The 13094-nt window shown below is 48.4% G+C and overlaps 1 protein-coding gene across 1 annotated transcript; it reads right to left on the reverse strand.

Moving 5' to 3' along the window:
* Positions 1-2356: 2356 nt before the first annotated feature.
* Positions 2357-9844, reverse strand: LOC307091624 (plasma membrane calcium-transporting ATPase 3-like; the record flags this gene model as incomplete). Its single annotated transcript, XM_079759265.1, has 4 exons — positions 2357-2482; positions 3708-3965; positions 4653-4850; positions 9658-9844. Coding segments are annotated over 4 exons (769 nt in total), but the record flags the coding sequence as incomplete, so codon positions are not given.
* Positions 9845-13094: the final 3250 nt, after the last annotated feature.

The following is a 13094-nucleotide window of genomic DNA, read 5'->3' on the forward strand; positions in this document are numbered from 1 at the left end:
TGTATCCATACAGTATATATATATAGATATACTGTATATATGTATCTATACAGTATAAATATATATGTATGTATACTGTATATATGTATCCATACAGTATACATATATATATATATATATGTATACTGTATATATGTATCTATACAGTATAAATATATATATATGTATGTATACTGTATATATGTATCCATACAGTATAAATATATATATGTATACTGTATATATGTATCTATACAGTATAAATATATATATGTATGCATACTGTATATATGTATCCATACAGTATAAATATATATATGTATGTATACTGTATATATGTATCCATACAGTATAAATATATATATGTATACTGTATATATGTATCTATACAGTATAAATATATATATGTATGTATACTATATATATGTATCCTTACAGTATAAATATCACCCTGATCAGAAGCTGCGGGTAATATAAAAGTCCCCGTAAATGTCAGAGCGTGGCACCAAACTAAGGGTTAGTAGTAGTTGTCTTTTGGTTACGAATCATTCGCCGGATTGCTTATGAGCCTGTTGAACCCTTTTCAATTTGTGCTTTTGTATATTTATCGCTTACCGATGTCGGTAATCTCAGCCGACCCAAAGGTTGGGAAACCTGGAATATACACTGTTAGGACTGAGCAGAATATACAAACAGTTTGATATAAAATCACAATCTGGCTGCTTCTCTTTACTGTGCTCTCATGGTATTCCGGTATTCCGTACACACCCCTTGGCCTATGTAGGCCATCGGCGCCCGAATAACGAGAGATTGACTGATTCTACACAGTCACTGAACACACCATTATGGAGCTGAATGGAGACATATCCTCAAGAAATGAATGATAATGGCTCATTCTGTTGCGGGGAGTCGTCGCTGTGTGTGTGCGCTCAGCATTGAGGATGCTCAGGGATGTGTGTTCAGCATCGTGTTCGTTGTGCGTTCATGAATCACTCTGTCATCACGCTCCGGTGGCGCTGGGCGCACAATACGGAGGCCTCAGGTCGGACCTGAGGTCATCCTGACGCAGAACATCTGTTCAGCGCACGGCTTACTGCCCATCCCGTGACTAGCGCAGAGAGAGAGCGCACGAGGCAAGCTAGTTAGCGCTGAGGCTCGCAGCGCTATGCTGTAAAATCTGAGACTAGCTAGCTATCTCTTTGATATGGGTCCTTAAATAATTCAAATGGCTAATGTGTGTTTGGAGAAATCGAGCCGAGAGAGGAAATACGAAAAGGAAATCTCTTGCAGTATATAAGGATTACACTTTAAAGTGTTTGTGTGTGTGTGTGTGTGTGTGTGTGTGTGTGTGTGTATGTGTGTGTGTGTGTGTGTGCGTGTGTGTGCGTGTGTGTGTGTGTGTGCGTGCGTGTGTGCATGTGCGTGCGTGTGTGTGTGTTCATGTGTGTGTTTATGAATGTGTGTGTGTATGTGTATGTGTGTGTGTGCGTGCGTGCGTGTGTTCGTGTGGTGTGTGTGTGTGTGTGTGTGGGGGGGGGGTCCCTTCTCTGGGTCCACTAATGATCCAGGAGGAGCAGCTTGGCCCCTGGGGGCCCCTGCTGAACTTGTGGCTCCTGATCCTCCAGGAAGCTCCCAGAGACCAGTGATCCCATTAGCCCGCTCATATGACCACCGCACCTCTCCACCAATCACATTTCACCCCCCACCGACCCACACACACACATACACACAGATGCCGGATGCACAGATGTACGGCTGCACCTCACAGAGACGCACCATCTACCGGAGCCTTCATGCAGAGGGCTGTGGACCCATGACTTAACCTCTGAGTTTCATAGATCACCTCGTTAACACCGGAGGCGCTAGACGCAGCTGACATACTTCAGCCGTGAATCGATATCCAATGTTCGGAAAGAAACACAACATCCTGGCAGTCCAGTTCTTACACCAGCATGGGCTTCCGCTTTTATCTAGAAGGTTGTAGGACTTTGGCTGTTAGAAGCGATACTGTAGAATATGTTTTTTTGTATTTCATATAAACTTTATGAATTCTACTAAAAATAAAAAACATGTGTTTTAAGTATCGCATTGCGATAAGCAGTAATCATGTACGATATAACTCTTACCACCTTACCAAAACAACCGTTATAATTTAGACACACTCGTGGACTGAAAGGCTGAAAGGCGGATCAGCGAAAGAAGAAAGAAATCTCAAACTACAGACACAAATAAATAGATTTGGTTGTTGGACGATAATTAACAGTTACACATCTAGTTATTGTTTGTTTTGGTCCAAAGTGGTCGTCATGACGCCAGCCATGTTTGTGACTCCAAATGGTATTACGGAGAGGGGGGGGTTGCCACGACGACTGCTTACCAGACAACAACATGGGGTCCTTGTCGGCAGACTTGCGGACGTGGTCGGACTCGCCGGTCAGGGAACTCTCGTCCAGCTTCATGTCGTTACCCTGGATCAGAATACCGTCGGCAGGCAGGAGGTCACCTGAGGGGGAGGAAGAGGAGGAGGAGGAGGAGGAGGAGGGGGAGGAGGGGGAGGAGGGGAAGGAGGAGGAGGAGGAGGGGGAGGAGGGGGAGGAGGGGAAGGAGGAGGAGGAGGAGGGGGAGGAGGAGGAGGAGTGGGAGGAGGGGGAGGAGGAGGAGGTGGAGGGGGAGGAGGGGGAGGAGGAGGAGGAGGAGGGGGAGGAGGAGGAGGAGGAGGGGGGAGGAGGAGGAGGAGTAAGAGGAGGAGGAGGGGGAGGAGCAGGAGGAGGAGGGGGATGAGGGGGAGGAGGGGGAGGAGGAGGAGGTGGAGGGGGAGGAGGAGCAGGAGAAGGAGGGGGAGGAGGGGGAGGGGGAGGAGGAGGAGGGGGAGGAGGAGGAGGAGTAAGAGGAGGAGGAGGAGGGGGAGGAGGAAGAAAATAAGGAAGAGGAATTATGATGATGAAATAGGATGAAAGGTTCGGTAAGGATACTAATTTCCAAACGTGAAGAACAATTAGGATTATGAATCTTTAGGTACTCAGTCTTGTCTTTGAGATTACATTCTTTGCATTTTGATGTGGCGCTGCAGCATGCGATTTAAAGTCATTTTGTACACATGGATGTGACTTCAAGTTATCTGCACATTAACTTTCAGCAAATGAGCGGTGGTAAGTAGTTTGGTCTTTGGGTCCCAGAGGGAACGGACGGTCGCCCGCTCATTGGACCTCCTTCGGAAGTTATTAGACCAAATAATTGCAGAGGACAGTAGAAGAGATCGATATTCAGATAGTTTAACAATATGGAGCGCGCTCGTCTGACCTTCAAACCGAGTATTGTAGGACTTAATAAGCAGTGCTGTAGCGATCCAATGTGTAGAAGATTCCCAACGTCCCTTGGACTCTACTTCCTTCAGGGATCACGAATCAACAAATGCAAATGAATCACCACACTACTATTATTTATTATCGACCTATACACAACCTTTAGGCACACACCCTGAGCAGCCCTAAGTGCGATCCTCTGCCCTGAGATGAGGAGGATTCTAATTCAGAAGGACCCTTTAAACTGGCTATACCCGTCTCACAGTTCTGTACAGAGAGTCTGGGACACGGTGTCGATTAACTGTGTTAAGACCCGCCTACTCGTCTGGAAGAGGTCTTGATTGACATGCAAGCAGAACCAATCACGGACCGCATGGGCGTCTGGAGTATGGGAGGGGGTCTGGCTGGGGGTCTGGGGTTACTGACCGTACTTGACCTGGGCCACGTCCCCCACCACGATGTCGGCCACGGGGATCTGGATGACGGTGCCGTTGCGGACCACGGCGAAGCGCTGCTCCAGCTCGATGCGGCTCTGCAGCCCCCGGAACTGCTTCTCTTTGGACCAGTCGTTGAAGGCCGTCACCAGGACAACGCACACCACCGACAGCAGGATGGCCGCGCCCTCGATCCAGCCCGCCTCCGCCTCGCCCTCGTCCTCTCCCCCCGCCGCCATGTTCCCGCAAGCTGTGGGGGAGGGGGGGGGGGGGAGAGAGGGGGAGAGGAGGGGGGAGAGGGGGAGAGGGAGGGGGGAGAGAGGAGGAGAGGAGAGATGGGATAGAGAGGGGGAGAGAGAAGGGGGAGGGGGAGAGGGAGGGAGGTAGAGAGAGAAAGAGATAATCAAAAGGTTAGGAACACTCTCATAATAGATGCGGTAAACGTAAACTGTTAAAGTCCAGCATGTCTACTCAATTTGGATTGTATTTCATTATACTTGAATCACGTTTGATTATATAGGAAACAAGATGTCCAGACCAGCAAGGTGATCATGGAGGAGAGCATGTTTCAATAATGCTCTCCTCCATGATCACTCCACGCTTCAACCCCTGAGCTCTAACCCGAGAGCTCTAACCCCTTAGCTCTAACCCCTGAGCTCTCAGCTCTAACCCCTGAGCTCTAACCCGAGAGCTCTAACCCGAGAGCTCTAACCCCTGAGCTCTAACCCGAGAGCTCTAACCCCTGAGCTCTAACCCGAGAGCTCTAACCCCTGAGCTCTAACCCGAGAGCTCTAACCCCTGAGCTCTGAGCTCTAACCCCTGAGCTCTAACTGTGACATCAATGCTACACTATATCTTTGAGAAAACAATCCCACCTCCCAACCCGTATAATGCCACAACCCCAAGATTCAGGGCTGGGGTGGGGGTGCAGACTTACACTCAGTCTCTTCGCCGGGGGCCTGGTAGAAGGAGAGGCCCAGGGAGATGATGGCGGCGATCTCCAGGATGATGAGGGTGACGTCCTGAAGGGCCTCCCACACCAGCTGCAGGAAGGTCTTGGGCTTCTTGGGGGGGATGAAGTTCTGGCCGAACACCGCGGTGCGCTTCTCCAGGTCCGCCACGTTGTCCGAGAGACCTTGGGAGCGAAGGAGGAGGAACACGTCAAAGGGGTTTCCCAGGAGGAAGCTCTTCCTATCGGGATATTAGTTTTGATGATGTACTTTTTTTCCGCTGGGATCGCTGCAGTGTAAAAAAGTCAAACACGCACAGTGTGTCGTTACTTAGTCTGCTGGTCCGGCTTGGCTTATTCCCTGTCTCTGCAAAAGCCTTTGGGAGGATATCGGTGTTAGGTTAACCAAGGGCCGTGGAACTGCTTGAGGGAACCTGTCTCTGAAACTGTCCCTTGTGTGGTCACAGTGGCCATTAGCTGCTGTCATTAGCCGTTTTGCTGGTGGCTAAACTGTGTTTACACTGCATGTCAAGAGTCATTATGGTTACATGACGGCAGAGGATTTTTTAAGGACGTTGGCCGGGGTAGATGATCTCAACTGGTTACCGTTAGTGGTCGATTATTTAGCATGTTCTGCTTTTATCAAAGCCACATACAGTGGACACAGAGACACAAACAAACATCATTTAGCAGCATATAGGGGGCGAGGGAATCTTGCTCTTTGATGCATACCTTTACCTACCAGGTTAGGGTTAGTGTTAGCCACTAGACGACCCTTTCCCTGGATATTTCTGAAAATGATGTGTGTGTCAGCAGTAACGCTATGACCCTGGACAACTCAATCCTAACACTGAGTTCCAGAATTAGAAGAGCTGTGGCCCATTGTTCGTACACAACTGACCCTGGGTTCAGTTTCTGTACGCGCCCACAAAACTGCGGTTGGAGAGTTTTCAAACATGGCGGGAGACATCGCATATTTGTCGTACCTCTTAAAAAGATCATAGTATTTTACATATTCCTCCCAATAGTCAAACATCGCCCGGTAATTTGTTTAATCTTTTTTTCCAACCCCCAGAAAATAAATCCATGCTTTGTTCAATCTTCCATCTTTAGATCCCTTTCTTTGATCCCTTTTTTATGAAAAGGAGGAAGAACGTTCTCAGTCCAGGAGATGGAGATTCAGTTAAGACCTCGGGCCTCTGCATTTGTATCCTCTCCAACATCCCAAAGGAATATCTCTCGGAGGATAACAGCCTCATAGACATAAGAATAGTACACTAAACGGCCCTAAGGCTCCTAGACAGGGCAGGAGGGATCTCCTCTTTCTAATCACATGCTTGCTTCCTTCCAGGTGCCGCCAGAGCCCAGGCTCATACATATCAACAATGATAATATAATGTGGAAGTTGTCTGCAGATATGGCATTTAATGGACGCAGCACAAGGATACATATTCCCTATATCGTAGATCTTTTGGGGAGTGGAAGGACAGAACATGTAGGAATAGGCTAACTGGAACGAAAGGGGGATTCCTCTTCCTAGGAGCACATGGATCCCTTTGCACCCTCAGTATGGGACCAAAGCTGTTCTCATGGAAAGGGTGTAGCGTTAAACACCTTGATCCGAGTGCTAAATACTGCTGGAGAAGGACATCACCCTGTGGAGATGGAGCCCCTAAAGCCCCAGATTTATTTACAGCAAGATCTAAATTGCAGTGTTAGCAAGGGATGTCGAACTGCTGTGACGGGTCATCTGTGACCGCAGTCCATGCGGTAACCCCCCCACCCCAGGGGGGTCCCTGTGCCATGCGGGGTAAGTCTGAGCTGGGCTGGGGGTGTCCTAGCAGGGCCCGGGGCGAGTATGTATCATCGGAAGACTCACAGTCACACGGTAGCTGAGCTCTCGGGCGTTTAAGACGCACACGGAGGGCTGTTGGTTTAACGGCGTCACGGTGGGAGACGTCGAGGCCCAGGGTAAAAGCAGGCGATCGTCCGCTGATATCGCCCCCCCATCGCAGGCCGCGGTGTGTTGGGGCAGGGACGGCTTCGTTTGGCTGAGCGCCCTGCGCACTCTGCTGCAGTCGAAGCCCAACGAGGCTCAGAGCCCTGACCTCGTTAGCACCTCCGGGGCCAAGAGGAGCGGCCAACAGTTACCATTCCAACACCCTCACAAAGCTCACCCAAGTGGCGCTGATTACACCTTACAGTAGGTCTGAATAAATTCACCCCTTCACTCCCCATGAAGTGTAACAAGGCTGGATTGAGGAGAGCCCCCCCCGACTCACTAGTGAGATGGATTGGCCATGGAAGGGAGACAGATGGTGAAGTCAGTGTGTATGTGTGTGTGTTTGTGTGTTTGTGTGTGTGTGTGCGTGTTTGTGTGGGGGTGCGTTTGCGAGGACAGGCTGTTACCCCAAGCGCCCCCCCCCGCAACTACCATGTCTGTTTGTCACTTCATTCCACCTGACGGACGGGTGGAGGGAGAGAGAGATGCCCCCCCCGGTGAAGTCACCGCTGATTGAAACAACTTCATTCACACAAAGACAAGCTCCTGACCATTTTAAACTACCAATCTGATTTATGAAACCTAACCTAACCCTAACCTTAGGGCTCAAGGGTGCAGGGAGATGGCGGGCGTTGGGGTTTGAACCCGGAACTTCTACCCTGGACCTTGGATTCATTACACCCTAGATCTACTAAATACTGCCCACCTGCACAGCTTTTAAGAGACTTCTTATGAAGATGATTTTAACCCCCTGGTACGCTCATGCAACGCCACCCGCTAAGCACTCTGGGTAATTATAGTCTCTTTAATTAATTATATTAATTATACATGGATGTGCCTGAATTCGTTTTGATTCTGTTTTTTGAAGTGCGTTGGCATCTTTTGTATTAATAATTGTCGTCCCATTCGTCATAAAAAGACTTTCATCTCAAATTACAAGATGTAGCCATTTAAATCAATTAAGACAGAAAGGCGATTGATGGATCAAAAAAGCTTAAAGCCTTCAACTGCAATTCAATTGGTTTTATGTTCCTGCAGCAAATCACCACCTACAACACAAGCTGGTTTGTCAAGTCAATGCACAGGCATCTCTCTGCTAATGCAGTACAGTTCTCTCCATAACCTTCCACTACAAAAGACCAGTTCATGTTGCCCGTGGAGAGAGAGGGGGAGGGAGAGGAGAGAGAGAGAGAGAGAGAGAGAGAGAGAGAGAGAGAGAGACAGAGACAGAGAGAGAGAGAGAGAGAGAGAGAGAGAGACAGAGACAGAGACAGAGAGAGAGACAGAGACAGAGACAGAGGAGAGAGAGAGAGAGAGAGAGAGGAGAGAGAGAGAGAGACAGAGAGAGAGAGGAGAGAGAGAGAGAAAGAGAGAGAGAGAAAGGAGAGAGAGAGAGAGAGAGAGAGAGACAGACAGAGACAGAGACAGAGAGGGAAAGCACTTTGTAGAACAGGACTTTCATGCCTGTCCATCACTCCTCTCTCTCTCTCTCTCTCTCTCTCTCTCTCTCTCTCACACCCACCCAGTCGCTGATGGCGCCTTAGTAGCTTAGCAACCTAACGTGTAAGCCTTGCACATCGTCTAAAGTTATGTAGAAAGAAACGAGAGCGAGCTGCAGATTATTTAAATGCCGTGACTATCTCGGTAAAACAATGTACAGAATAAGGTCTCATTTGATTTGTTTTAATTCCACCCAAGAATGTTTGGGCCAGTGTGAGGTGCACCCTGACGGCGGTTATAGTAAGGGGCCGATTGATCCAGGATCTATTTTTACTTTATAGGGTGACAGAGGGTTATATATCACAGTCAGCTAACCTACAGGGAGACTGCGTACATGGGAGATTAGACCTCTGAAAGGTCCAGATACACACACTAACAGAGGAACACACACACACACACACACAAAGAAGAACACACACACACCATTAGCTTAATGTGCTGGTAAGGAGAATGATGTCACCCTGTAGGGAACAGTCTGTAAGCTGGTCCCAGGTAGACCCAGGTAGACCCAGGGAGACCCAGGGAGACCCAGGTAGGGTTAGGGTTAGGGTTAGGGTTAGACCCAGGGAGACCCAGGGAGACCCAGGTAGGGTTAGGGTTAGACCCAGGTAGACCCAGGTAGACCCAGGTAGGGTTAGGGTTAGGGTTAGACCCAGGTAGACCCAGGTAGTGCTGCTCTGCCATTGGGATACTGGGATCCTGCAAGTTTGCTGCAGAAAATGATTTGAGGCAAAAAATAAATGTGCACACGGTGCAGTTCTGGAGAGATTACACCCATGGTTAGGGTTAGGCTTACACCCCTACACACAATGTCACAAGGAGGAGAGCAGTTAGTTACTAACTAATGCCAGCCGCTAAAGTGCATGTGGATCAAAATAAGTTGTGGGCAAAAGTCATTAAGTGATGCCTTTAGGAACCTGAAAGGACTTAGTAGAAGAGAGACAGTGCTTCAAAGTGTTCTTAATTTGCCAACATGACCAAACTCTTTCTTTTTTATTAGCATTGTGCAGTTTGCATTGAGTGCAAAGCATCAAGTATCTTTGATTGACCATCAGTAGGCTAAAGAGAAAAGGATCATTTTAACGGCAGTTGAATGCAATTCCCCAAACTAACACCACAATCACTACTGCTAACAATAAGAATGGGAATTACTGTTAATGTCATTATTTTAAAAGCAGTTTAAACTGCATTCCCTAAACTACGACCAGCTCTTATAGCAATAACAATAAAACCTAATTTCAACAGTTTGATTGAATTTCCAAAACTATCCCCACCCAAAACCCAATTTGAATTTGAACACCAGTTAAATTGAATTGCCATCACCTTGAATTATAAATTGAAGTTGTATTAAATTCCCCAAACTACGACCATGAACCGCTTCAATTTGAATTAAAGTCCCCCAAACCACCCCCACTCCAACCCCCCCCAGGAGTGAGGGGCCCCATGAGGGCCCGGGGCCCCATGGGGGCCCGGGGCCTAGCGTCCACTCACCGTCCGTGGGGGAGGTCTTCAGGCGGTGGCAGAGGCTCTCCGTGTCCGTGTACATCTCCTGGATCTTCTGCAGGGCCTCGGGCCCCCGCAGCTCCATGAGGTCCCGGAGGTCCTCCAGGGTCGCCCCGAAGTCTCCGGCGTGGTTCACCTCCACGCCGGAATCCACCGGGCTCGTCACGGCAGCCATGGTCGGATGAGGAGGGGGGGGGGGGCTTGGACTGTCTTTATCCCTCTAAAGGGGTCCCTATCGGGGGCGGAGAGGAGCGGGGGTCCTGGATGTGTGTGGTGGACACTCTGTGGGGTGGGGGTCAGATGTATCTTCTAATGCTCCCTAACGCTGGGGCTGCCCGTCTGTCTGGGGGTCTCTGCCGCGAGCCGACTCCGGGAGCATCTTCACCTCATGCCCTCGCTGTCGTCGGCAGGGACAGACGATGGAAGAACATCTGGGGCCAATGGGGGACTTTGTATTTCCTACGAGTCACTGATGAGATATCAAAGTGTGAAAGACACTTTTGCCTACACATTTACGTCGAATAAATTGTATCTTTGTATTAAATATGATCTAATGTGTCTTCTGTGTGGTTCTGTGAGGAGATCAAACCGTTCCATGGGGAACAGTTAAATGGTGGACTTTCATAGGAAGGTCTGGAGAGGGGAGGCTGTTCAATGAAGATGGAAACATCTAGAAGCTGTGAACAGAGACAGAGACGGTAGGAATGCTCATTAATGCCCTGAAGAAGTAAACGCTCTTTGTTGCGAAAGTAAAAAATATGACTTGTCTAGCTAGCACGTGAATAATGTGTCTTTATTTTGGGCTGAAGGTTGTGAAGCAAACAAATATTACTTTACCGGGGTAACATTTAAAATTTTGTAATTGCTGACTCTGCAATGAAGTGAGTTCAATCTTGTTCCATGCCCTCATTATTCATATTTATATAAAATTAACAGCTGACCAAATCTTGGTTGAAAGACAGACAGACAGTATAGATAAGATAGATTATTAGACGGACAGATCGACCGCCAGACAGACAGACAGACAGACAGACAGACAGACAGACAGATAGATAAAAAGATAGATAGATAGATAGATAGATAGATAGATAGATAGATAGATAGATAGATAGATAGATAGATAGATAGATAGATAGATAGATAGATAGATAGATAGATAGATAGATAGATAGATAGATAGATAGATGGACAGATAGACATACAGACAGACAGAAGGACAAATAGAAAGATGCATCGATAGGAAGGCCACAAAAAACTGACAGATACAGAAAGATAAAATGCTTTTGAACGCCGTGAATCGTGATGCCCAAATGAAACGAGCCAATCAGAAGCGAGAATCCCTTTCCGCCAGAGATCCGTGCTAGCGGCGCCTCGTCAGAGACACTAGAGTACTCCCCTGTCCTCCGGTCCACCCGTCGCACCGTACCGCAATTCCATGTATAATGAATGGTCAGAGGCAAAAACCTCCCGTGTCGATAATCAACACGGACGTGCAGCACCGAAGGAGCGGGAGGCGGTGCTGAGGAGGCGGGATAGCGGATGGATGCCCTTACTCTAACCTTCACGTAGCGCTGGTTAACCTTGGTCTCCACAACCCCACACCACACCGCCATCCCTCGCTCGATGACAGGGGATCTTCCTCCTCACGCACGGGGGCTGTTCTAGACTCGATATAATCGAAGATTTGTCCTTTTTTTAAATTGCAGAAATTCAACTAAGTGTGGGCTTTTCGAGGGGTTGTCGTGGGAACAGATTCCCACTCGACTCAAAGAGAACCAGACCCATCAGAATGCATCACACGTAGTGATTCTATACCGTCCAGGTCCAAACAGGTCGTCGTCTCCTCCGGGGCGGGAGAACAAGTTGTCGCGGGGTTCTGACGAGGGGGGGCCGGATTCTACTGCAAGGTTATTCCCCGAGACACCGGCTCCTCAACGTGAAAAAAATAAATAAATCTCTGCCAGAGAAGCCAGATAGGCATTACAGGCTAGTCCTATCGTCTAAATGCCCCTAGCCCCCCTTTCTATCATCCGGCCGAGAGCATAAAGCAACAGAGCACTGCGGGAGTGTGCAGGTTGAGTCCTCACTATGAGTTGTCATTTAAAGGAATTTATATAACCGCTAGAAAGAGGCCTGGTGGATGGAGCTTTATGGAGGAATGCTTTGAGCAGGAGGCTTTACAGCCCATCCGCACCACGGATCATAGCACGACAGGTTCATCTCTAACATGATGCCCGGGTTTTGTGCTGGCTGCTGCTGCAGCTGCTGCAATAGTAAGAATTATTATGATTATTATTATTACAATAATCATGATAATCTCAATAATTAAAATATAAAAATCGTATTAATCATAATCAAATGCAGGCTATGTGCTATTTAGGACAAACCTTGCAACACACCATGGAATTTTAAAGCGACAGAAACGAGAGTGAGGCTAGTCACTTTAAATACTCACCCGTCCAAGGACAGACGTGGGATATTATAACCAGCCTGGCTTGCCTTTAAATTCCGCTCACATCCGATAGCAACAACACACAAAAAAACGTGAGTATTTGCGTGTTTGTGAGGCGGACAAGCGAGCGAGGTCCCATCTGTTGTGGCCACAATGAACAGACTAGAGACACTGACTTTGGGATTCCTCTAATGCGGAAGGGAAACAGCCCGGCCAGATGTGAATGTGTTTGCATAAGATGATGATAGGGTTATTGTAGACCCGGCGGCAGCAGGCATCCTCCTGTAGCCTACATATACCCTCTCTTCCTCTTGTTTTTTTTTGTCACAACATTCGCCGATTTTGTTTTAATTTATTGCAATGTTTTCGCCCCGTCAAAGCAGCACAGACATTATCAGCAGATCATACCCTGAAGAAAAGGTGTGCTCATATTATGAGTCTACATGCTTAGCAAAAAAAAAGATGCTGCGCTTACCGCACCCGTCCAGTGATGGCAACGCTAACATGGATCTGCTCTGCGACGGATGTGAGGGGGAGGGGTCGACAGCACTGAGCCGCTGCTGCGCTTGCGGATCTCTCACGGAGTTGCGAGCTGATCCTCTCTCTCTCTTTATCTCTCTCTCCCCTCTCTCGCTCCCCTCTCTATCTCGCACTTTCTCTCTCTTTTCTCTCTCCTCTCTCCCTTCTCTGTCCCCTCTCTCTCGATCTCTCTCTCTCCCCCCTCTTTTGCTCTCCTCTCTTCCTCTCTCTCGCTCTCTCCCACCTCTCGCTCTCTCTCCCCTCTCACTCTCTCTCTCCCCCCTTTCTCTCTCTCTCCCCCCTCTCTCCTCACCCCTATCTCTCTCTCCTCTCACCAATCTCTCTCTCCCCTCGCTCTCTTCTCTCCCCTATCTCTCGCTCCCCTCTCCCTCTGTCTCGATCTCCCCCCTCTCTTTCTCCCACCTCTCTCTCCTCTTGATCTCTCTCCCTCCTC

The sequence above is a fragment of the Pollachius pollachius genome (assembly GCF_949987615.1).
Source record: "Pollachius pollachius genome assembly, contig: scaffold_33, whole genome shotgun sequence".
Classification (NCBI taxonomy): domain Eukaryota; kingdom Metazoa; phylum Chordata; class Actinopteri; order Gadiformes; family Gadidae; genus Pollachius; species Pollachius pollachius.